A 22,709-nucleotide genomic window follows, 5' to 3' on the forward strand; every position below is an offset into this window, starting at 1 on the left:
AAAAAATTTAAAAAACGTGTAAAAGCCGACTCGTGTTTCACGTGGGCCAAGTGTGAGAGGTCAACAATGTTCAACATGAACACTGGAAAACGCAAACTGAAGTGGAAGGAGGACGATGGTTAAAGCTCCGTAGCTCGTTTCCACTGTTCCTTTAAAACCAGCCGTCCGGTCCAGACAGCAGCAGCTCAACAGTTTATACCTGGGCTTCAAACGGAGCGCCGAAACCTTCCTGCCGCAAGAAGAAGAAACGAAAATTCCTTGATCATCCCAGAGAGGGGGAGAGAGAGAGAGAGAAAGAGGTTCTGGACATCCTTCTCCTTCCTCCTCCAACATTAAAGTTCGTTACAGTCACATCATCTCCATTGCTTAAAAAACATGCACCTCCAGCATTTTATACAAGAGTATCATACAAAGTAAGGCATTTCACGTTGTGTTCTTGAGTGTTAATTCATGTGTCGTGTGTGGGTGTGTGTGTTTACGCATGTACATAGCAACCACATTTTAATGTTTTCTTTTTTGCCCCCCTATAAAAAAGACTGCAAAAAATAAACATAAAGTCAAGATAAATTTCACTTAAAATATATATATTTGTCATATATATTTACGTATATATTCATATGTTTAAAAAAAAAAAAAAAAAAAAAAAAAAAGAATAAGAAGAAGTGGGGAAGAGAAAAAGCTCAAGAGGTCCCTGTGATTGGCCTGTTGTCAGAAGCCCCTCCCTCACTCCAGGACCTCACCGGGCGCCACGGTGACCAGCTGCAGAGGGATCTCCTGATTGGCTACAAGGTCGTGGGCGGTGGCGGTCTGGAGGATGAGCGTGGTTCCGTCCGTGGTGATGACGGCGTCGGTGGTGGGTGGAGAGGTGGAGGTGGGCACGCCGCCCTTTTTGTTCTGATGAGTCTTTATGTGCTTGGCCAGGTGGTCGCTGCGCATGAACCTCTTGGAGCATTCGGAGCACACAAATTTCTTCTCTCCTGCAGATCCAACACACACACAAACACACACACACACACAAACCATTTGTTCAAGTGAGTCTCGGGGAAAAGAGAAAAGAAAAAAAACAACTATCCTGGGTCAGCGTGGATGTTGTGTTGCGGTATTTTGGGTTGAATTTTAATTTTGTTTTAAAATGTTTTCTGTTTATCTGGGAGGCTTTCACATATTCAATGTATTATGCAACTATTGACTTGATTCAAACTGCATTTTTAAAATACAGAATTATTACAACTTAATTTATATCTCAATGCGCTTCAGGTAGATGGTGTTAAAATCCGTACAGAAAATCATATTTTGTTGTTTCTCCACTAGGTGGAGACATTTTTCATATATGAAACTCGTTAATTTTTTTATTTTATTTTTTTTAGCAAATTCATTCTAGTGCAGCAGAAATTTAAAAAATAGCAGTGATAGCTCAAATATTTTTCTGTCTAAGGAGCCAGAGAAATTGGCAAATGACAAAAAATAAATAAAACTGAGTAGATTCAGTGTCATGATGAAGTTTCTACAGAGATGTCAGAAACTGTAAGTTGAAGCTTCACACCAGCAACAAAGCAAGTTAACTCGTTTTCCTCATGGCCTCCAATCAATAACATTTAAACCAAATGCTGCCAAATATTTTAGAAAAAAAATAACCCTATCAGAAAAACTTAGAGAGGCTAAAAGCTGTAAACAACGTGCAATTTTCAACACAAGTCTATGACCAAAACCATCTCCATCTCTGGACCGTTTCCTGTTGTTGCACTCATCAAGCTTTCCTCAGAGAAACGGCCAAATGTAACAAACAAGGTCAACAACAAAAGAAAATCAAGCATTTCCAGCTCAGCCTGAAGCAGCTCGCAGTGTTAGACTCCCAGACAATCAGGCTGAACAAAGAGTCGCTACACTTCTTAGAAATATTTCAAAATTTCTAAAAACAAACAGTCATGGTGCAAAAACTCAGAAAAAGCCCACATTTAATTAAAGTAGCGATGACAGCCAGACTAATTCACAAAGCTCATCATCAGATGATATTTTTTGCAGCCTAGATCTACAAGAAAAGGAAAAAAAAAATCTCTACAAAACAACCAACTACTGGCAAGTAACCAGTAATCAAAAAAATTGAAGCAGAATTGATTACTTTCTAAACTAAATTATGCAATATGTTCAGCTTAATTTTTTTTTATTAATACTGTGAAACTACAGCATATTTACACAATTTTCAAATATAAATACCCATCATACTGACTCATACCTACTTATTAAAGTAAATCTGTTTATATATACTTAAGTAAAGGTTCTCCTCATTCTAATATCCTTGGATATTAATTAAACAGCAGCACTCTTACATAAAAAAAACTGCAATAGGGTCTAAATGTTAAATTTCCTCACTTACAAATCTTTCTTTCTGTAATTAAACAACTTATTTGATCTTATTCAGTAAACTTGCTTGTCCTGAACAGTGTAATGTGCTGTTACTACCACAAGAGGGCAGTAAAGGTGGTAGGATTAAAATATATCTAGAGAAAATACGCTTCCTGCTGTAGAATTTCTGCAATAATAATTCTCTACAGCTCATAAATTGTTGACATGTTCTACTTATATTATCATCTGATTCATTTTAGAGACGTTCCTCCTCATTTTCAATGTAAAAAAATGTTTCGCCAAACCTTCGAATTCAATAGAAATTACATTTCAAACTACTTTTTTACTTCTTTCTTTCTCACATGGTTCTATAAATTGTTGGACAAAATAAAAAGAAATGTACGGCAGCCTTTATTTTTCTGTTACCGTTCAAAGCCACAGTACGCTCAAAATATGATTACAAAAAAGCATAAACCCAACCTCTCACTCACACCATATGACACCTTCATTTATGAAACCTCCTAAGGTCCATGAACGCACCACAGACATCTAGACAAGCAGAGGCTGTCCTCTCCTAACCCCAGCAGTTTGTCACCTGGGGGAACCAGCGAGAGGGCGCTATAGGGACTCGCCTGTGTGTGTCCTCCTGTGTCTCTGAAGCTCGTCGCTCCTGGTGAACCTCTTCCCGCAGTACATCCAGTTGCAAACGAAGGGCCTCTCTCCGCTGTGCCAGCGCAGGTGAGCTCTCAGGTGAGACGTTTTCCCGTAGACCTTCCCGCAGCCGGCGATGTGGCAGATGTGCTGCTTCTTCTTTCCCACGCCGGAGCCCCTGAGAGGCAGACAGAGGGGGGGAAACTGAGTCAGTCAAAAGAGTCTGAATGGAGAGGGATGATGCTGAGTTTTCATCTGAAGATAAGATAGATAAGATAAGATAAATCTTTATTGTCATTGTCACAAGGACAACGAAATTCAAAGGGTGCCATCAGTCAGTGCACATGCCCAAAAACAAAAAATAACTGTCTCACAATTCACACACAACGCAAGAATCAACAAACTGGCAAAAAAAAAAAAAAAAAAAAAGCCCAGGTGAAACTTTCCAGAGTTCTCCGCCTTTTCTATTTGTTCTAAAAGACAAATCCATAAAAATGACAGGCTTAAAAACAAGGAGATAAAAGAATGGTGGAAATGCATTATGGCAAAATATAAAAAGACAAGGAAGAAAGGGGGATAGGCAGGACACAAAAAAGAACGACAAGGGAGGAAAGAAAATAGGATGGAAAAAAACCCTAAAAGGTGAGGGGACAAGGAAAGTCAGGTAGAACACAAAAAGGTAGAAGGAAGGACATTGAAAGGGAGTGGAGTACAAAATAAAGGAAAGACAAAAGGAAAAAGAAAGGTACAAGAGATTAACTTAGAAAAGATTGACTAAAACAAAAGAAAGAAGTTTACTTTAATAAGTAAGGCACAAGAAAGAAATGAGAATAAAGAAGAGCATGAGGGAGGAAGGAGGGACTTAAGGTAGAAATGTTGGACACAAAAAAAAGAGGAAAAAGTAGGACATGACTGAGGAGGGACAGACGAAAGATGAGTTGGACAAGGCATCATGTCTGCAGACTGCGTGGGAACCCTGTGAGCAGAGCGTGGTTTCATCGAACGCCCACCTTCCTCCTGACTCCTTGCAGTTGGGGCAGGTGCAGGCCACCCTGCGGAGCCGTTTGCCATCCCCGCCCGCCGTGTCCATGTCCTCGTCTCCCATGGGGACCCGCAGGTTGTTCAGGTCGCTGGGGTTCAGCGTGGAGTCCCCGCTGAGCTGCCACTCCTCTGAGTCCGGCTCTTCTTTTATCTGAATCCCTGAACCAGGAAGAACGCAGGCACAAAGCAGACAGGTTACGGTCACTGACAGTAAAGTCCTGGAGTGAGGAAGGTAAGGTCATCATGTCTGTGGCTTTACCAGCTGGACTCCTGGCGTCGTCTCCCTGTGTGTACTGGACTCCAGTTTGTGTTACAGAGTTAACTGTGACAGTCTGGAGGTTGGGGAGGCTGACCTGGCCGGTCTGGCCCAAGGGCAGGGTCTGGACCGGGGCTAGAGTCAGCTGCTGGGTCTGACCCTGACCCTGGGGCAACTGGAGCCCCTGGAGCGACTGGACACCTTGAACCTGGAAGACAGGAAGAGAAACAAAAAAAATGGAATTAATTCAAATTCTGTCAGATTGTGAAGGAATAAGCTCACAATGGAGCGTCGCGGCGCTACCTGGAAGGTCTGCCACTGGATCTGACCCGTGGCGGTGACGGTCTGGGCCTGGATGAGGAAGGTACCTGGGTTGACCAGCTGCACACTCTGCAGAGTCTGGCCGGCTCCAGTCAGGTCCTGGCCCTGCGCCACCTGGGCCTGACCGTCCCCCGACAGCAGGATGGGCTGGGAGATGGTGGTGGCGTTGGAGGACGAGCCCTTCACAAGAGGAACAGGGTTACCGAGGCAGTAGGAACGAGTTTCACCAACTCAAATTTAAGACTTAAAGCATTTTTAAGACCGTTATGAATGATATTTAAGACTTGTATCGCGATGGAAATGTACAAAAGAAAATTGCGTATCATCACCTTCCTAAAATAATGGCTTTTTGCCAAAAGAAAAATATGACTCAGGAAGGTAACAATGTTTATCTATTGTAGTGGCAAGCTTGTTTGTCCAGAATGTCCATAGCTACATACAGGTTGGAAACAGAAGATGTGCCAAAGATGAACATCATCCAGCCAATCAGCAATAATTTACACTTAGCTAACTAGCAAGGGTTTATTAACAGCTTTTAGCAGCAGCCTCAATTGCCTCAAGTCACAGGACAAAATGAAGATGTTTGCGAGTGGCTCACACTTTTGCCTGTCAGAAAAGTCTCACAAGAAAAATATACTTCATGGAGCATATGAGTAAATTGCCCTGGCACAAGAAGATTTAAGACCTGTGATTAACGTATTTAAGGACAACTTGCATCTTTTAAATTAATTTAAGACATTTTAAGGTCCGAATTTCACATGCATCAGTTTAAGACTTTTTAAAAGATTTTTTTAGGAACTAGCTGCCTTTATTAGACGATAATCCAACAGGTAGAGGGCCGCTGCAATTAGTGTGGCACGCGACATGCTGAACGCAAGTATTTTTAAGGATGCACACATCTAACATCCACACTTCTACAACAACAGCTACATTCCTGGGATATACTGACCTGCATTTGCTGTAGGTGGTTGTGGGAGTTGAAGTTCTCCGTGGAAGAGGGGTCTGCCACCCCCGCAGACACAGCTGTGGCCTGCGTGAGAACGCCTGTGCCGTCGATGGTCGCCGGGAGCTGGGAGGCGTTGGAAGAAGAGGAGGAAGTGGTTGGCACGTAGATCTCTTGGTTGGTGTTGCTCACAGTCACCATAGACTGCTTGCTGTTGCAGTCCTGGCTCTGGTTCTCTAGCGGCTGGCTGCTCATGATCAGCTGGCCCTCGGGTGTTACCCCAGTGGCGATCGGTACCGTCTGCGCCCCCGTCAAACCCAGCGACTCCAGATCCACGCTGTTTATAGGGACGAACGTGATGTTGCCGGGAAGCCCTACAGGCACGGTGCCGGCGTATGCCGAACCGCCGGCCAACGAGACGCCCTGGATGGACTGAACCTGGCCTGCCTGTGTGAGCAGGTCTGTAGCTGCTGTTGTGGAGCAGTTGATTCCAATATTGCTCTGGCTGCCATCTTGGAGGAGTTGAATCTGGCCTGTACCGTCGTCCAGTCCTTGTGTGGGGAATCCTGTGAGTGTCCCGTCTGCGTTTTGGATTTGGGGAATGACCTACAAGCACAGGTCGACAACTGTGTAAATGATCGCTACCCGGACAAAACATTACTGATGCCTTCCTGTCACCGCTGTTACCTGATACTGAATGCCTGACACTCCATTAGCCGTGGCCTCGCTCCCAGACGCTGTAACGTAAATGGGCTGGCTGGGAAGACTCCCGATTGGAAGCACATACTGTCCGTTAGACGTGACAATCCCCGAGTTTGGAATGTGGACGATGCCTTGGTCTTCCTTTGCAGCCGAGACAGGGGTCAACACCTCCCACCGGTCTGAACCAGTCAGCTGAATAGCCGACATGTCTGTTGTCTGGGAGCAGAACAAACACTCATATTAGCAAAGAGATGGGCATCTCGGTCTAAAAGGCAAAGCAGGATCATTCCTATAGCAACATTCATAGAAAAAAGTCATTCAAAGTGCTGTGTAGGATGCTTCACAAAATAAACAGAAGTGAAGAGAATCACATTAAAGACAAGGAGCACATCTGTTGTATTTAAACACACAAACATCTACGACTTATGCACCAATTAACTTTGAGAGCTATTCTTTTAAAAACAGGAAGCCAGTGCAGTGATTTAAAGACTGGTCAGACATGATATAGTTTTCTGGTGATGGTCAAGACTCTGGTGGCGGCAATTTAGAGGACTTGCAGCTGCCTGACCGATTATTTACAGAAACCCCTAAAGACATTATATCGATAATCTAACCTAATACCTAAAACTACTAAATAAAAGTATTCATGTGTTTTTCTGCGCCCTGTTTCAAGAGGAAAGCCTCATACTGGTTAGTCATTTGAAACTGGTAGTTCCCTGATTCAGTAATTGATCTTAAATTGTTACAAAATGGGTCTGAGTCCATAAATACACCTGGCTTTAGCTGAGTCCTGATCTCCAGTCTCAAATTTTAGACCAAAAACAATCACCCCTGTGTTTTCTGCTTTAAGCTGGACGAGATTCTGACCCAAACACTCATGGATCTCAGTGGCAGAGGTCATGTGGCGCCACAGACATATGAAGTCACGTGTCACCAGCAGAGCTATTATAGTAATTTGGATTTCATAATCTAAACCAGTGGTTCCCAAAGATTTTCTGATTTGTGTGAAGATGGTGCATTTACATGCTAGTAGAAAGCTGGGTCATCCGAGTTTTGCTGAGTCTAGTGTCTTTATCCTCTAAACCATTCTCAATGTGCTTGTGCCGAAGTGGCAAATACGTTAGTTTGGTGGAAAACGGTATATCTCAGTACTTCCTTATGATATCCCAAAATTATTTATAGACATATTGTGCATTTTTGAGCAGTACAGGTGACTAAGTGGTCTGAGAAACGACCAGTGGGTGGCGGAATGGTTCGTTGGCCGGAACCAAGAAGCAAGACGGAGCCTCCTGGTGGTCTGCCCTCTGAAGTGAGTAGAAGCTAAACCTGCAGGCGTTGCTCTCCGATTATGAGACATGGAGTAAGACATGGAGCACCTAAAGAAAAAAAGCAGGATTTTTAGGAATTAAGGTCAGTTCAGGGTATCCCAAACTGAACACGGTCCCCGTTTTGTGCGAGCCGAGCGGGCTTGAACATTCCCTCCTTTATGCGCTGAACTTTGCTGGAAGGGCTCGGTAACAAAGTCGTGTCTGAGAATGACCCCAGCTCGCTCTGTTTCTTCCGAAAGGCTGTCAGGCCAAACACTTCCTGTTCCTCACCTTCTGAGTGGATGTGAGTGGGGGCTGGTCCAGGTGAGAGGTGAGTGGCTTTACGTTTCTTTGGCCGTGGGCCGTAAACAGCAAAATGTTTTGGAGGAGGATTGGAGGCTGTCTGGGTCTTCGGCAGCTTAGGGATTCTGAAAGTGGGAGGCAAGTGCACCGCAGCCTGGTCGAACGTTTGGCGCAGGGATGGTGGAGCGGTGGCTGTGTGTACACCCGTCTTGGGAGACATATCTTTAAAACCACCGTCATCGGCCCTCTTCTTGTCCTCACAGCTTTTTTGCATAGATGCAACAGCTGCACCAAACAACCCATGTGGAGATATGGGGGTATCGAGGAAGTCCTTCTTTTCCCTGGTGGAAAGCGTGGTTAAGTTTAACCATCTGGCTCTTTCCTGTAGAACCATAAGCCCCATAGCTCTCCCCATAGCCTGGATCGCTACTTTATGGAGACAGAGACAGTGATCAGTGATGATGCACACTTCTTCCCACAGTGCAGCGTCCGGTGGCGCAGTCATCTCCTCCTCCAGCTCTGCCTGATACACCATCAGCATGGAAGAGGCGTTCATGGCACGAAATGATAGAGCGGCTGCCTTGTAGGATTTCTTCTTCAGGTTTGATTGGAAGCGGTCAGCTGCTGAGGGAAGGGATGGAGCCGACTCATCCGAGGACATCGAAGCTTTCAGGTGAAGGTGCGCTGCCACCTCTGGCTCGACTTGTGGCATTTGCCAGAGACGTCTAGACGTCCATTCCCTTGCCGTCTAGAACCGAGCCACCAGCCACTGGGTGCTTCTCCCTGTACGGGAGAGTTGTTGCGCCAGGAAACTAAAAATTCCTCCAGCAACCCAGGAAAGAAAGGCAGGAACAGGAAATCACTACTTCTACCAGTATTGCTACCAATGAAGCATTGCTACTCAAGTGAAAAACAGTAAAGCGTATTTCTACCCAGCGCATTTTTTATCCCCAGCCAATTAGGGCTGGTGGAGTGTGATTGAAGCTTCTGATGAGATCATGCCCAAAGTGTTCCCATAGTGCAGTGGTTCCCAAAGTGTGGGGCGCGCCCCCTTGTGGGGGCACAGTGCCATTGCAGGGGGTTAAGGGGACACGAGAAGCGCTATGGATGAAAAAAAAAAAAACTGTTACACAAAAGTGTTTCACTGTAAAGATGGTTTGTAGTTTGTTTTGTTGCAACCTGAAGTGTGAAATAAACTTCAGTGGAGTTTGAAAACAAAATATGTGTATAGGTTTATGTCTGGTTGAACGATGTGTGTGCCCAGTTGATTTTTTTTTCTTTTTTGGGGGGGATTTTATTGTAATCCATAGGGGGGCCCAGAAAATCTTTGGTAACCACAGCCATAGTGAGACACGAAACGAATGCTATGAAAGAGAACTGACTAGGAAATTCCTTTGCAACCTGGCAGAGCTTGAACTATTTTTGAAAAGATGAAAAGACACAAAAATGTCTACATGTGCAACTCTTGTAGAGTTTATTTGTAATAAAACTTAAAAACATATTTTCCCCACCTTTATCAGTTTGGAACATAAAATCCTAGTAAAATACTCATACCTCTGTGATGACAAAATCTGAAGCGGTTCAAGGAATGTAAATATTTTTGCCTTGCACAATAAAAGGTGCTCTAGAAGGCCACCTTGGGGGGGGTGGGGGGGGCGTAGTGATCTTTGTTAACTCAAACTACAGGATTTATCACAGTAGCAGACACTCTTTACTTCACCAAGTAGTATTTTGTGATGAAACACAGACTCATCAGATTACATCAGAGAAGCAGGGAAAAACACTGGCTTTGGTCAGTGGATCATTTATAGAAACATAGGAGTGTTCTGCTGTGTAAAAACAAGGAGTAACGCAAAGAGTGATGGATGATGCAGAATTTACTCTGATGGAAAGAACCGAGTCAGGAGACAGACGACAACCGGCTCAGGAACGGGTGGGGGATGGGTGGCTGTTGCCACACAACTGAACGATACTGTTATGAATACAGACGCTTCTTCTGACACATAAGACAATCCCAGCATCCTCCAAAGCCTAAGGTACATCGGCTATCTGGAAGTGACTGACTTCAGCGTCCTACCCACTATGGGCGGGTTTTACAGGGGGAAAGTGGGTGGCCGTTATTGAGGGGAACACAGGAAGTGTACGGCTTTCACCCCATGCCATCAAAATTTTAAAACGTGTTAACTTCAAGCTCCTAAAAAGCACAACCAGAATTGGGAGGCGGCAGAGAGGTGGAAAGTGTGGTGGGTACCTGTGTGTCGGCCGCGCCGCCAGCCTGCAGGAACTCGCTCTGACTGCTGTCCACGTCCGCGGACGCCATTTCTCCTTGTTTCAGAGACTGCTCTGGCGCTAGCAGGGAGAGAGGGGGAAACCGAGCAAAAGTCTGTAATCTTCAACTCCTGCCTGCCAGAAAAGCCCGCAAAGCATCCCCACTCTCCGGTCCGCCGTCTGCGAAATTCAATTTTGCGGTGTAGATCCCTGGAGGCTTCGGGCCGAGAACGAGTTTTACTTTTATCAACTCCGAGAGGTAGTCAGCTAGCTCGGTTAGCTGACCATATCCAGCTAGTTAGCGAAGGAGCTAACGATAAAAAGACGCAGCTCGCTCCGCTGCTGCTCTCCCAAACTCACCGATTAGTTGCCGTTTCGATGCGCTAAACGTTTACGTATCAGTCATAGCGCAAATATGGAGGAATACCAAACCAACCAAACTCCGAACATGGTTATTTTATCAAAGGCGGGCTAGTGTTGATCGTTGAATTCGGGTCGATTTTTTTTTCTATTTTGATTGACGGTGCGGGAAACACAAAAAGGTGGGACTAAACAAGCTCGACGTCGAATTTGCATCACATTTCAGGACGTCCCGCCCTTCTTCCTTGAGGTGATTGGCTCCACAAGAGTGTCAGGAACGTGATTGGCTGACGAGATTGCCAATCCGTTTTTTTTTTTTGTAACATGTACGTTTCCTGTTTGTCGAGCGAGTCCAGAGATGGAATGTAGTTGATGAAATCCCAAAGTTACTTTAATGTTTAAGCACTCCTCCATCAAATAAACTTTCCCCACGTTTTCCTGTTTCTGTATACTTAGTTTTGTTTAAGCCATGTCTTAATGAAGATTTAAATCCATTGTCAGCTGTTTTCTTTTGTCCTTGGAAAAAGTTTTTTTTCCAAGTCTCGCAACCTTGAATTAACGTGCACGAGATTTAAAGTTAATTTTGTTGCCCCAGATTCCAGATTAATTTGTTAGCATGATTCAAATGACACATTTTAAATGAGCTAGTAACATCTGAGCATCCAAATGATATGTTCGCATTATTATTATTATTATTTTTTTTACATTTTAGCATTATTAAATTATTGTATTTGTGGGTTTTTTTTTGAATGTCCAGCAAACAAGTAACTTTTTGTTCTTATTTCTATAAATTCTAAATTTCTATTTCTGCAACAGAAAGAAAAAATGACATATAGCATGGCAGAAGTATGAATTATTAGCATTTTTATGAGACTACTCAAAATTATTTCAAAAGTCTAAAGTAAGACTTTGGACTTTATAATTTTTACTTTTAAAATCAAACTTGGACATTGGACTTGGACATTATAAATATATAAAAGTAAAGCAAATATGGCTCAGAAAATCAAAATTGACCAATTAAACATCTAAATGAACACTTCAAATCGCATAATACACTTTGGAAATATTGTGACTTTCATATGACTGAATCATATGAAAGTCAATACTTAAAAATTAGGACTACAAATCTCTTATGACTTTTTATTTCATAATTTGATTCTGAGAGTTATAATTATAAATTTGAATACAATTTTCAGGACTTTAAAATGCATGACTGACAGGCATGTTATTTTCAAATTGGCTTTCCTAGTTTGACCAAAAGGGATGGCTTGTCAATCTTTGGTCAGCTTCCCTCGTCCCCTTTTGTTGTAAAAATACATTATGTATTGCCGCAACGGATTAAGGTAAAAGAATATTTAACTTCCCAGAGTTAAGGTTAAAATTTTAACTAATTAACAAGCTAATTTTACTTCACCCTGTGAGCCATTAAATGAGACGGTTTCAACAGAAATGCAACTTTTTTCCTTTCATTTGGGTTAATTTCACTGGAAAAACAAAACACAAAAGCAGGAGAGATTTTTGTTCTTTTACTGACATGTGCATGTTTATAAGGGCAATATTTCATTTTAGGGCACAATTTTAATATAGCAATGAAGACATTAACAATGTGGCACACGGTAAATCTGCAGCTGCACACTCCAGCAGATGCGTAAAAACACACCGTCAATAAAGGAGAAAGGGCGAAGGGTTTTTTTAATCCCCAAGCCAGAGCAAGTCAGTAAAAGCAAATAATGTAGCATCAGTTCAATCCATGCCACCATCAGTTAGGCCGGTCTCTTCTCTTCACAGCTCAGTCCTGCACCGAATGATGGCTTTCATTCTCCTTTATTACGTAAACAGGTCACTGAGGTTTTGGTTTGGTTTCTGAAAGCAACATGTCACCAAAACCTTGCCAGGATTATATTACAGAACAGATTAATAAGAGACTTCTTAATCTGCCTTTAAAAAAAGAGCTAACCAGAGGTCCTATTAAGATCTACTAATTGGTCAACTAATGAAACACAGGAAGCTGTTAAACCTGATGATAAAGTAAAAGCAGTAAAGGATATTCAGCTTCTGTGGTTTGAATATTTATACTGTAATAAAGAAAATCTGAATAAAAGAGCCTTATTGCATGTTAAAAACAGTCCAAATCTGGCAGCAACAAAAAAAGAAAGAAAATGCCAAATTGTATTCTGGTCCAGGTATTTCAGGTTAATTACCCTTTTTTTTAATGAATATTGTAAATAGCTCAACTTTGTCCAAGCTTGTTTGAAAATTATCCTTGTAATTGACTTGAAATATCAATTACATTTCATGCTTTGATTGGCATTAAGATATTGTGATAACTGTGCCTAATATTTAAGGAGAATTAGAAAACCAGCCCACAGTGCAGCTCTTTGGAGCCCAACTGAACTGAACTGAGATACCCCCCTGGCAATTATGTGGTCCCTCTATTTCTTTTTGGGTGCATTGGGTGTGTTGAATTTGAAAAAGATAATGTCGCCGTCCTCCACGATGTAGTTCCTGCCCTGTTGTCTGTATTTCCCAGCAGCCTGAGAACAAAGAGACAAAAACAAGAACACATGTTTATGTTAGAGGTGCACTGCAGCAACTCTTGATAAGAACCCATCTGTTTTGCTGTTTCACTCACCTTGGCCGCACTCTCACTGCCCTCCTCTTTGAAGTCATTGAACTTCATCACCTCAGCCATGATGAAGCCTTTCTCAAAGTCTGTGTGGATTTTCCCTGCAGCCTGAGGAGCTTTGGTTCCTTTCTGTCGAAGCAAAACAGCAAAAGGAAATCTCAAACCGCGTCCAGACAACTCATACCATAATTTTGTACCATTTTGACTTTGGCTGAATACCTCAGGGTTCTGCAATTTCTAAACATTTCTCTTAGAAATTTCACACCTATCTAAGCTTTCAGTCCTTTGTTTTCTTCATCTAAAGACATAAAATACTGCAGTTCACCTTAATTTATGGGTAAACCTCAGTATTACTGGGTGAAACGAGGGAACAGGAATGAATGACAAAAAAAGATATAAAGAGGTGAAGAAAAGTAAAGACGAGGATGGAAAGGTAAAGACAAGAGGAAAGAAGAATTAGGAAAGAAGAAATGACAAGGAAGGAATGACAGAAAGACAAGAAATGTGCAAAGGAAGGAAGAAATGGAGTAGGAGACGGAGGAAAGGAAAGAATCACAAAAAGGAGTAAGACAAAGGGACGAAGGGAAGGTGGGACAACAAATTACACTGGGACCATTTTCAGTTTCCTTTTATAAAGAAGTCATCAAATGATACGTTCAAGGTAACATTCTGTATATCAGAGCGCTCACCCTGATGGTCCACGCTCTGACCTCATCCGGCCCTGCCGTGAAGAAGTACTCCAGCTGTAGTCCTGCATAGCCTGTCTTTATAATTTTGGTCAGAACACTGTAAGCATAGAAACATATATGTGATGATTACAAATGACAAACACAAAAATAAATACGGTAACTAAAATTGTCATCTCATCACTGACAGTCTGATGTGCTTACTAGAGGTGCAAATGTTTTGATCAAAATAAAAATTGCTTTAAGAAGAATGCTCTGAACACACAGCAGGACAATGACTGTAGAAATACAACTAGAGATAGATGAGAATTGGTGTTGTTTAAACCCACAAATCAATCAATCTGCATGAAGGCTTAAAAAAGTCTTCACAAATCCTCCCTATTCAATCTGAGTAGAATTTGTTTCAGGGAAAGAAAAAAATGTAGAAAATTTCACTCCTGGGAGAATCAAAGCTGCGACAAAAATGTCTAAAAAAAACCCTGCAGTTGTAATTGCAGCAATAGCTGTTTCTACAAAGTACTGATTCAGAAGAGGTGAAAACAAATGCACAGCAGACATCATTTTGAGCAATACCTCGTGTTCAAATCAATTTCACGTGACACTTTTAAACTGAAAATCAAAGCCTATTGGTGGAGGTCATCAGTCTGACCTCTGTGTTTTCTGTTCTTCGCAGTATTTAGTACTCTCCTCCTCTTCCATCTCCTGAAGTTTAGCCTCCACCGCTCCGCTCAGCGGGATGACCATGGCACCAGGATCGTGGGCATCTACCCACTCTTTGATTTTTGCCAACCTTAAACCAGAAGCCAGTGTTTGATCAGAGCAATACCCGAGTAAATAAATGAAACGCGAAGAAACAAGACAGCAAAAATGAAATACCATTTGTTTTTTTTTCTAATGTAATCCTTCTCAGAGAGATTAACCAGGTAGATCATGGGCTTCGATGTCAGAAACAGGTATTTGTTCAGCACCTCAATCTGCAAAGAGGAATTCAACACTGAGAAATGCATCGCAACTCACAAATGGATGCAATTCAATGCAAGTGCAAGCATGCACACACGTGAATACCTCTTTGTCATTCCATTCATGGTAAAATCGGACATGTTTCTTCTCTTCCACAACCCAGTTCTTTACCTTCAGGATGATATCCTGGAAGTAAAATCAGCATGTCAATGAGAGTGGAAAAACTATAAGAACTTGAATGTTAGAGACAAACATGTTGTCAGTCCAAATTTCTTACGTATTCAGGTTTTAGTTTTTTGTCTCCTCCTCTGACTGCGGTTTTCTCCAGCTTGTCTATGATGGGAGCAATCATTTCCTCGTCTTTTAGCCGCAGCTCCTCATGGATGATCTCAATGTCTCTCACTGGGTCCACGTTGCCCTCCACGTGGGTAATGTCTTCATCATCGAAAGCACCTTAAACATACCAAAGTGTCTCTTACACACATAAAGCAAAACAAATCCAATTGGTTTTTGCATTAGAGTTCATTCTCTTCTCCTTAAATGTGTAACTGGCTTCGGCGTGATCTCAAAAATCGCCGATGAACTGGCTACTCACGGGTCATATGGAAAATGGCATCGCAGGCACTGATATGAGAGAGAAAGGCATTTCCAAGTCCCTGCCCTGCATGAGCTCCCTTCACCAGACCAGCAATGTCCACCACATTTAGGAAAGCAGGAACCTTACTGAGGAGAGAAAGACGAAAATCAATCAGCAAGACCATGCATTAAGTGGAGCATTCCCACTTTTCCATAATTTCTCATGCTATATTTGCCATCTTTTAATACAATTGAAAAATTGTAAGGGGGAAAAAGAAAACTATAGTTGGAAAAAAAAAGCATAAGATGTTTGCCACACCCTTTGCATATTATGTGGAGGACTGGCTGTGGTCAGGTAAGACCAAAGTTGATATTTTTAATCTATATGCAAAGCACTATGTTTGGCAAAAAAACTAACACTAAACATCACTCTGATCACAGCATCCCCATGGTGAAGCCTGGAGGTAGCAGCATTATGCTGTGGGGAGACAAGCTAGTCAGAGGATACTGGGAATTTGTTGCTTGCTTTGCCCAAGTGAAAATTAAGGGAGTAAAAGTGGCTTCATTTAGCTGAAGTCACAACACACCTTCTGGGGACGGTTGATGTGCAGCGAATAGACACTTTGGAGTTTTTTGTGCAAACGCCTTTTAAAATGTTACAATATGTCCGGACACCACTAGGTGCCACCTGAGAGTTTGAATATAAAGCGGTGAGCTATATCACCACACTAATGGATGACCCAGAACATGGGATGGTTTAGACAGCATATTCATGTGTTATAACGGGTCAGTCAAAGTTCAGTTCAGTTAAATCTAATTTTGAATCTATGGGAATATTTTTAAGTTCAAAAGTCCTCTTCCTCTACTCTGACAAAAAGGTACGGTAGCTATTTTTGCAAAGAAGAACAGGCACAAGCTTTCTTTTGAAAATTGTGTATGTTTTTCCTTCCACTACTTTGTCTGAACATATCAAATAAAATCTACAAAAACACACTAAAATGCGTTGTTGTGATGGGCCAAAATGTTAAGTACAAAAGCTAGGATTACTTTTGAAAGGCACTGTAGATGCATGCTATGATGACAACCATGCTGTACAGCTATAACACACCTGGCTGGTTTGTGGTACTGGCACAGGTAATCAAAGCGCTCATCAGGAACTGGCACCCTGCTCTCATTTGGATCAATGGTGCAGAATGGGAAATTATCTGCAGCAGCTTGGCTTTTGGTGAGCACATTAAAAAATGTAGATTTCCTGCAACAAAGTCAGAAAAGCAGCAGTAATACCCAAGTAACTAAGGCCATTTGTAAATAAAAATATTTACATTACACTTGAATTACTCGTGCAAGTATTTACCCGACATTAGGCAACCCCACAATGCCAATTTTCAGAGATGTTCCAAATCGCCCAATTAATGGAGGTTGTTTTGGGGCTTCTGTCTTTTTAGGAGGCATCTGTAGGAGGTAAGAGAAGAAACCATGACACACATGTAAATACTGCTCTTTATTTGTAAAGTCTTCCGAAAACTTCTGAACATTAATATTCCTTTAAACAAGCTATCATTTCTTCTAAGCTAGCCCTGGTGAAAACGTGTTGAGGCAGCTAGACTCATATGCTCATTCAAACACAGCATGCTAATCGGTAGCAGGTGGCTAACTGGAACCATCCAAGTATCCGACCGCAGGGGTTTTATGAGTGTTCAAAAATTTCCTTAACACATAAAAAATTATTTGGAAGATGTTTAGCAGAGAAAACAACTCGCTTGGTACCTTGAATTACTTCTCCTAGGTGGTGTTTGCTTCTCTTCTGTCTGCTCACACCAGCCACTCCACTGGAAAGGCAGGTCGGAAAGCTAAGCGGAAGCGTTTTGACGCAAAACGTCTCTGATTGGTCAGCCGGACATCTGGAACGACACGTCAGAGGCAACCCGAGATAATATAACAAGCTGATTTAATGTTGGAATACTGCAGAAAACCACAATTTTCCCGGTTTCAAAACAAAATCTGCTTATATCTCTTGTTTGCAGAGTTGTATTTTTCAGAATCGATGGGAGTCGTCATCTGTTAACATGTAAATAACGTAATTAAAGTAACAGTAGGAAAGTTGAGCTAGTAAATGGTGTTTTGTTCGTATAGTTTTCGTATGCCTTGTCATCTTCAGTTGGTGATAGTTTTAGACACCGTTGCAAACTTCTTTAACATATGAAATGAAATTTATTCGAACATGATACAAATATAAAAATAAAATAGTGCACAGTAACAAGAAGTGCATAAAAAAGAAGAGGAAATACAGATTTTTTGTTTCAGTTAACATATCATGCTCAAAATGGGGTAGGAAGAAGTGAGAACTTATAAACTCCTACCCCCTAAACACTTGAAACTTTAGAGTCCTACTGTCATTAAAAAAATCAAAATCAAAATGGCAGTCAGAAGTAAGTTACTAATATTTACCCATACATTTTCCTATTTTATGCTGGTTTGTCTTTCTAAACCCTTACACCAAGTTGCTATCTGCAATACACACCTTATTGCTTTCTGTCACCCATATGTCTATCTATTGAACATACAAATTAGTTTTCATTTCAAATTGACCAAACAGGTTCATTCACTTTCTGTGCGACATAAATAATGGAGTTTTTTTTTCTTTATCAAATATCATGCACTAAGTATACTTTATAACATTAGTTAGTAAAGTTGTATGCCAATTATGTTGTTTTTTTTCTCTCACTTCCTGACTTGAGGCCAAGTTAAGAACAAATTGCAGACTGGAACTTTATTTTTATTTAATTGCTGTACCCTATATAACAAAGGGAAAGACCCCACAATGAACATTTTTAGCACAACAATGGATTAAGCTGGGTGTGATGTCAAAGAAACTTTTTATGACCTTTCAGGCATTTCATCTAGTTTTCAAATCTTATACAAAAGGTAGTATTTTAAAATCCAATTGTTTTGGGCAATGCTTATTAACGTCCATCAACTTTTAGCATCCATAATCAACAAAACTCTGTTCAAGGTGAAAAAGATAAAACCACAGAAGCCCAACATTCAGATTTTCTCACACTTAGGTTTAAGATCAGATATGGATGTTACTTATAACTTAAGTAGATTATGCAGAAGGAGACACTGGTATTTTATTGCTTATATACACATAAAAAAAGCAGGTGGTCACCAGACATAGACAAAAATGTCATTTATTTTTTCTGGAATAGACACAGATTAAAGGAGCCATCTACTGAAGAACACTAAAAAAATATTAAAAAAAAAAAAAAAAGAACAAAATCCTACAATGATAAAAACATGTCAGTTGAAGCAAACTGTTTTTCCAAATTCCAAGTTTAAAAAGCATTCAGCATTTTTATTTAACAACATACACAATTTTATTTAGATGAAACGCAAAGATGAAAAAGATTTAATTCCCGACATTTTGAACCTTCATAATCTGTGCTAAACTCAGTGACATGTAAATTCAGCACTGCCTACACATGTTTAGTGATAAAAAAAAAATCAAGCTTTCAACTTTCTGATACATGAATACGTGCAAAAGTCCCTTTCTCACACACACACATGCGCACGCCCATACACACACAAACACAAACATATGGTCTGGTCAAAATGAAAAAAAAAACAACAAAAATAATAATGCAAATTTAAAAAAACAACCCAAAAACACCAAAACATAACACTGTCTTCGCTGCCTAGTAGTGACCTGTAAGAAAGGAAACAACAAAAAAAATCAACAAACTGTTCTGGCAGAATATGGAGACTTAAAATCCATCCATCTATTAAAAGACAAATCAATACATGTTTACGTATAACAATTAACTGAAACTACAAATGATATTAAATGTCAATAATCAAACATGTTCAGAAACATTTTATTCAAAGTACATTTAAAAAAAAAAAAAAACGCATGTCATATACATACGTGGCGAGTAGGATCGAGATCGTGAGCGGTAACCTCTGCTGTAGTATGGAGACGGAGATCTGCGTCTGTCAAAGGAAAAAGAACTTTCATTTTACATGAATATTAGATCCATCAAGCAAAATGAAAGTAAAATTTATCAGTAGTTTCATCTTACAATCTTGTACATTGTGTCAAAGTAATTGTACCTGTATGATCGGTACTCTCGCTCTTCGTAGCGATCATAGTCGCGATCATAACCTCTATCATATCCTCTGTCATAGCCCCTGTCATAGTCCCTAGAGAAACGGCGTGATGAACCACTGCTGCCTCCACCACCACCGCCGCCGCCGCCGCCGCCGCCGCCTCCTCCTCCACCACCACTGCAAACACACAGGTTCAGCTGTCACCCTTATACACATCATGGATTATAAATACTTAGCATAAAAATAGAAGCCCCTGAACCCCCACAAACTCACTATGTGGGGCGTCCCATGTAGATTCCAGGAGTTGGAGTGTGAGCTCTTTTGGTGATAGAGAAATCCACTCTGATTCTGCGTCCATCAAGCTCCATACCATTAGCCCGCTCCTTGGCCTAGAGACACCACTATTAGAGGTAGCAGCAAAACAGAACCGCAAATAAAAATATAACCCAATCACATGCTTACCTCCTTGGAGTCCGCACTGTTTTCGAAATAAACAAAGGCAAAACCTCTTGAACGACGCGACTGCTGATCATACACTATGTTGACATCGGCCAAAGGGCCATATTTAGAAAAAACCTCTCTCAGGTCCCTCTCAGTGGTGTAAAGGCTCAGACCAAACACACCCAAGCAAGCGCTGGGGTCTGGGTTGGCCTGGAAGAGTAAAAGTTAGAAAAAAAGAAAAAAGAAAAAAAACATTACTTTTTTTTTTTTTTTTAATACAACAAATTTTAAAGTGGTAACACACACCCTGTTGCCAATGTGTCTGCGCCGATTCGACATCGGGGAACGGCTGTGGCTCCTACGTCGACGGTAATCTGAGCTTCGAGATCGGCTCCTTGAACGTCTGCGTCGAGAGTGGGAACGAGAGCGGGAGTAGCGCCTGTGCGAGCTTCGGTGGGACCTTGACCTATTGTTTTTTGGATTTTTTTGGTGCATGACAGGGGGAAGACAGTCAGAATTGGGGCTAATAAAGGCACTTCAGTTCTAAAAAACAGCAAAACAAAGAGATTAACAAAAAACAAGAAGCATTATTCCACCTGGATTTTGATCTGGACTGAGAGCGAGATCTGGACCGGGAGCGCCGAGAGCCATCTTTAGACCGTGCAGGAGAGTGGCTGGCGGATTTTGCGGAGCCTCTTGGGGATGCACTCCTTGAGCCTCCCCGAGAGTCCTGAGCGAATAAAAGACAGGTATCAGAAGCCCTTTACAGACAAGTTTGTAACAGTAACATAAGGCCTGGGAGATGTTAACCCTCTGCCCCCTTAAAGCCTTTTTCAGAAGAACAGCACCATAGTTTGGTGATTAGAGGGTTTGATAGAAATTATCTGGAAAATTGGAGAGAAAAAAAGAAAAAAAAACAAAAAAAAACAGTGACAAATAACTGAATATAGATTAAATACATTAGCAGATCCACATTAAAAAAATGTAACAAAATTGAGGGAACAATTAGTGATGTGTTTGATATAGAAAGGGCAAAAATAATTAAGCATGCTAAGGAGAAAGAAAAGTAAAATAGAGCAATAATGTAACATGTTGTTAGGAAATCACTCATACCCAGTTATACTTCTGATCTTAACTTCATAACTTCGTTCACTTCATTACTTCATAACAACCCCTTCATTTCTTCTTTCTTCCGTTTGAATCTGACTTCTTTTTTCCTCCTCTTCCCCCTTTTACCATCTGCCATTACAACTAGAAGTGAGGCCAGATCTTGATCGCTTCTTTTCAGCTTCCAAAACATTAGCATGCATCAACCCCATCAGCTTCAAACATTAAAAACGTCACATCTGACACGTCTTGGGCCTTTTTCTTTCTTCCCACCTTAACCTTGACAAAAAACAAACAAGGGTGATAAGGCAAGTTGGTTTTTGTTTCAACCAAATGGTATAAAGAAAAAAACAAACACGAAAGAAAATAAATTAAAGGCTCGACAAGTTGGCTTATAATTGAACGTTGAATTTTAAATAAACGAGGATCACAGTGCACATACAGTAGTTACTTTAATACTCGTAATTCATTGCATAACTCGGTAATTAAAGACCAAATGTGCTAAAATGAAGGTAGCTCTATGAGGCGGAACCATGTTTCCTGATCTGCACAGGCCGCATGGTTTAGCCTAGCATGCTTGGCTAATCTAATTGTATTCTGTAATGTGATGCAACTATCCATACTTATTCGTATATAAACACTAATAAAACATACAACACTTGTGCAGACATCAGTGCTAAGAGACCGTAAACCTGTCGTCTAGCAAACCTTTTCAGAAGTCCAACGGCTGGAAACGGATAAGCTAGCTAGCCGTTTATATCTTAACCGAAGTAACTCAATATTCTTTCATTACTAAAACTCACCTGCTCCCTAAAATCCTTCTCGTTGTCGCTCATTTTACAGTCAGAAATTTGAAACCCGTTTAATGAGTCTAACGAACCAGGAGGGGAAAGTAAATAAAGTAACGCTGAAGCGCGCACCCAAACAACGAGCCGTTTCTGTCCACACCGCCTAACAACAGCAACCCTTTCATAACGTTCTGTGGCCAATGACGCCATTTCCGGCTCCTTTTAAAATAAAACTGGATTGTCTTTACAAAAACAAAACGTTTGAACGTAAATCTCTGAAGTAGCATGTAATTGTATAACTACATGCTTTGTGAACAATGAAACATTTTTTTCTGGACAGTTCCTTGAAATTTATTGGGTTTTGCCTCAGAAACATGTTTAATGTTGACCTTATTGTCCTTGCATTGGATTATTGTCCAGCGGACTGCAACGGCATGGTTGACTCTACTCAAACTCTTATTATTCTGAACATCTTTCAGTTAATTGTATAGGATGAATACACGAAGGTTACGACGGTTGCCAATCTTTTCATCTACGCCTACTAGTAAATTGACATTTTTTTAAGTCGAAAATAGTGATGTTAAACTATTATTTTTGAAAACAGTACCTTAAGTCTTATTGCAGTTGTGCACTAGCTTATGGGGTTTATCACCCAAAAAATAAATCCTCTCAAAAATATATTAGAATTTGTGGTTGTTATAAGACATTGTGGAAAAGATCAAGGTATACTAGTAGTTTTCTAGGCACTGTATTAGGAGACATAATGAACCTTTTTACAAGCTAGGTTACAGCTCACACCTTTAGCAGCTTGGAATGTAATGAGCTTAGGAAAAGCTCACTCGGTTGTATTACAGGATACAACTGATTCACTGGAACCCTCAAGGATTGCTGCAGACTAGTTTAAAAAAAACAAAACAAAAAAC

The 22,709-nt window shown here is 41.0% G+C and overlaps 3 protein-coding genes across 5 annotated transcripts; all 3 read right to left on the reverse strand.

The window, feature by feature from the left end:
* Positions 1-635: 635 nt before the first annotated feature.
* Positions 636-10,210, reverse strand: LOC114134019 (transcription factor Sp3-like). The gene is made up of 8 exons (XM_028000213.1): positions 10,119-10,210; positions 6,243-6,473; positions 5,562-6,161; positions 4,595-4,792; positions 4,295-4,499; positions 4,005-4,194; positions 2,976-3,172; positions 636-977 (listed from the first exon to the last, which is right to left on the reverse strand). Exons 1-8 carry the CDS (start codon positions 10,185-10,187, stop codon positions 724-726), a joined length of 1,944 nt encoding a protein of 647 aa, XP_027856014.1. The 5' UTR covers positions 10,188-10,210; the 3' UTR covers positions 636-723.
* Positions 10,211-12,006: 1,796 nt separating this feature from the next.
* Positions 12,007-17,266, reverse strand: ola1 (Obg-like ATPase 1). Its single transcript, XM_028001184.1, has 11 exons — positions 17,111-17,266; positions 16,698-16,795; positions 16,452-16,595; positions 15,363-15,490; positions 15,045-15,220; positions 14,873-14,953; positions 14,684-14,781; positions 14,457-14,597; positions 13,811-13,907; positions 13,128-13,250; positions 12,007-13,029 (listed from the first exon to the last, which is right to left on the reverse strand). Exons 2-11 carry the CDS (start codon positions 16,793-16,795, stop codon positions 12,928-12,930), a joined length of 1,188 nt encoding a protein of 395 aa, XP_027856985.1. The 5' UTR covers positions 17,111-17,266; the 3' UTR covers positions 12,007-12,927.
* A 1,241-nt stretch (positions 17,267-18,507) lies between these two features.
* On the reverse strand, positions 18,508-21,968 carry LOC114134396 (transformer-2 protein homolog beta-like). 3 transcript variants are annotated; one of them, XM_028001006.1, is made up of 8 exons: positions 21,802-21,968; positions 20,488-20,621; positions 20,198-20,357; positions 19,913-20,101; positions 19,724-19,839; positions 19,454-19,627; positions 19,269-19,351; positions 18,508-19,049 (listed from the first exon to the last, which is right to left on the reverse strand). In XM_028001006.1, exons 1-8 carry the CDS (start codon positions 21,832-21,834, stop codon positions 19,039-19,041), a joined length of 900 nt encoding a protein of 299 aa, XP_027856807.1. In that variant the 5' UTR covers positions 21,835-21,968; the 3' UTR covers positions 18,508-19,038. The 3 variants fall into 3 exon arrangements, with proteins under 3 accessions (XP_027856807.1, XP_027856808.1, XP_027856809.1); XM_028001007.1 differs by having other exon boundaries at positions 19,269-19,333; positions 21,802-21,965; XM_028001008.1 differs by lacking the exon at positions 19,454-19,627 and having other exon boundaries at positions 21,802-21,966.
* Between the last annotated feature and the right edge of the window lie 741 nt (positions 21,969-22,709).

Source organism: Xiphophorus couchianus, chromosome 19, assembly GCF_001444195.1.
Source record: "Xiphophorus couchianus chromosome 19, X_couchianus-1.0, whole genome shotgun sequence".
NCBI lineage: Eukaryota > Metazoa > Chordata > Actinopteri > Cyprinodontiformes > Poeciliidae > Xiphophorus > Xiphophorus couchianus.

What these genes read in the sequence shown, in the direction of transcription:
- LOC114134019 (XM_028000213.1), bottom strand. Translation starts at nt 10,187, where the DNA reads ATGGCGTCCGCGGACGTGGACAGCAGTCAGAGCGAGTTCCTGCAGGCT. An exon ending in GCGGCGCGGCCGACACACAG is followed by an intron (nt 6,474 to 10,118) that starts GTACCCACCACA and finishes TTCTGCTCCCAG; the next exon opens with ACAACAGACATGTCGGCTAT. An exon ending in TCCAGTGGCAGACCTTCCAG is followed by an intron (nt 4,500 to 4,594) that starts GTAGCGCCGCGA and finishes CCTGTCTTCCAG; the next exon opens with GTTCAAGGTGTCCAGTCGCT.
- LOC114134396 (XM_028001006.1), bottom strand. Translation starts at nt 21,834, where the DNA reads ATGAGCGACAACGAGAAGGATTTTAGGGAGCAG. An exon ending in ACAGTGCGGACTCCAAGGAG is followed by an intron (nt 19,840 to 19,912) that starts GTAAGCATGTGA and finishes TGGTGTCTCTAG; the next exon opens with GCCAAGGAGCGGGCTAATGG. An exon ending in CGAGAGTACCGATCATACAG is followed by an intron (nt 19,352 to 19,453) that starts GTACAATTACTT and finishes GTAAAATGAAAG; the next exon opens with TTCTTTTTCCTTTGACAGAC.
- ola1 (XM_028001184.1), bottom strand. Translation starts at nt 16,795, where the DNA reads ATGCCTCCTAAAAAGACAGAAGCCCCAAAACAACCTCCATTAATTGGG. An exon ending in GTGGGGTTGCCTAATGTCGG is followed by an intron (nt 16,596 to 16,697) that starts GTAAATACTTGC and finishes ACTTTGTTGCAG; the next exon opens with GAAATCTACATTTTTTAATG. An exon ending in AAAAACTAAAACCTGAATAC is followed by an intron (nt 14,954 to 15,044) that starts GTAAGAAATTTG and finishes TTTTACTTCCAG; the next exon opens with GATATCATCCTGAAGGTAAA.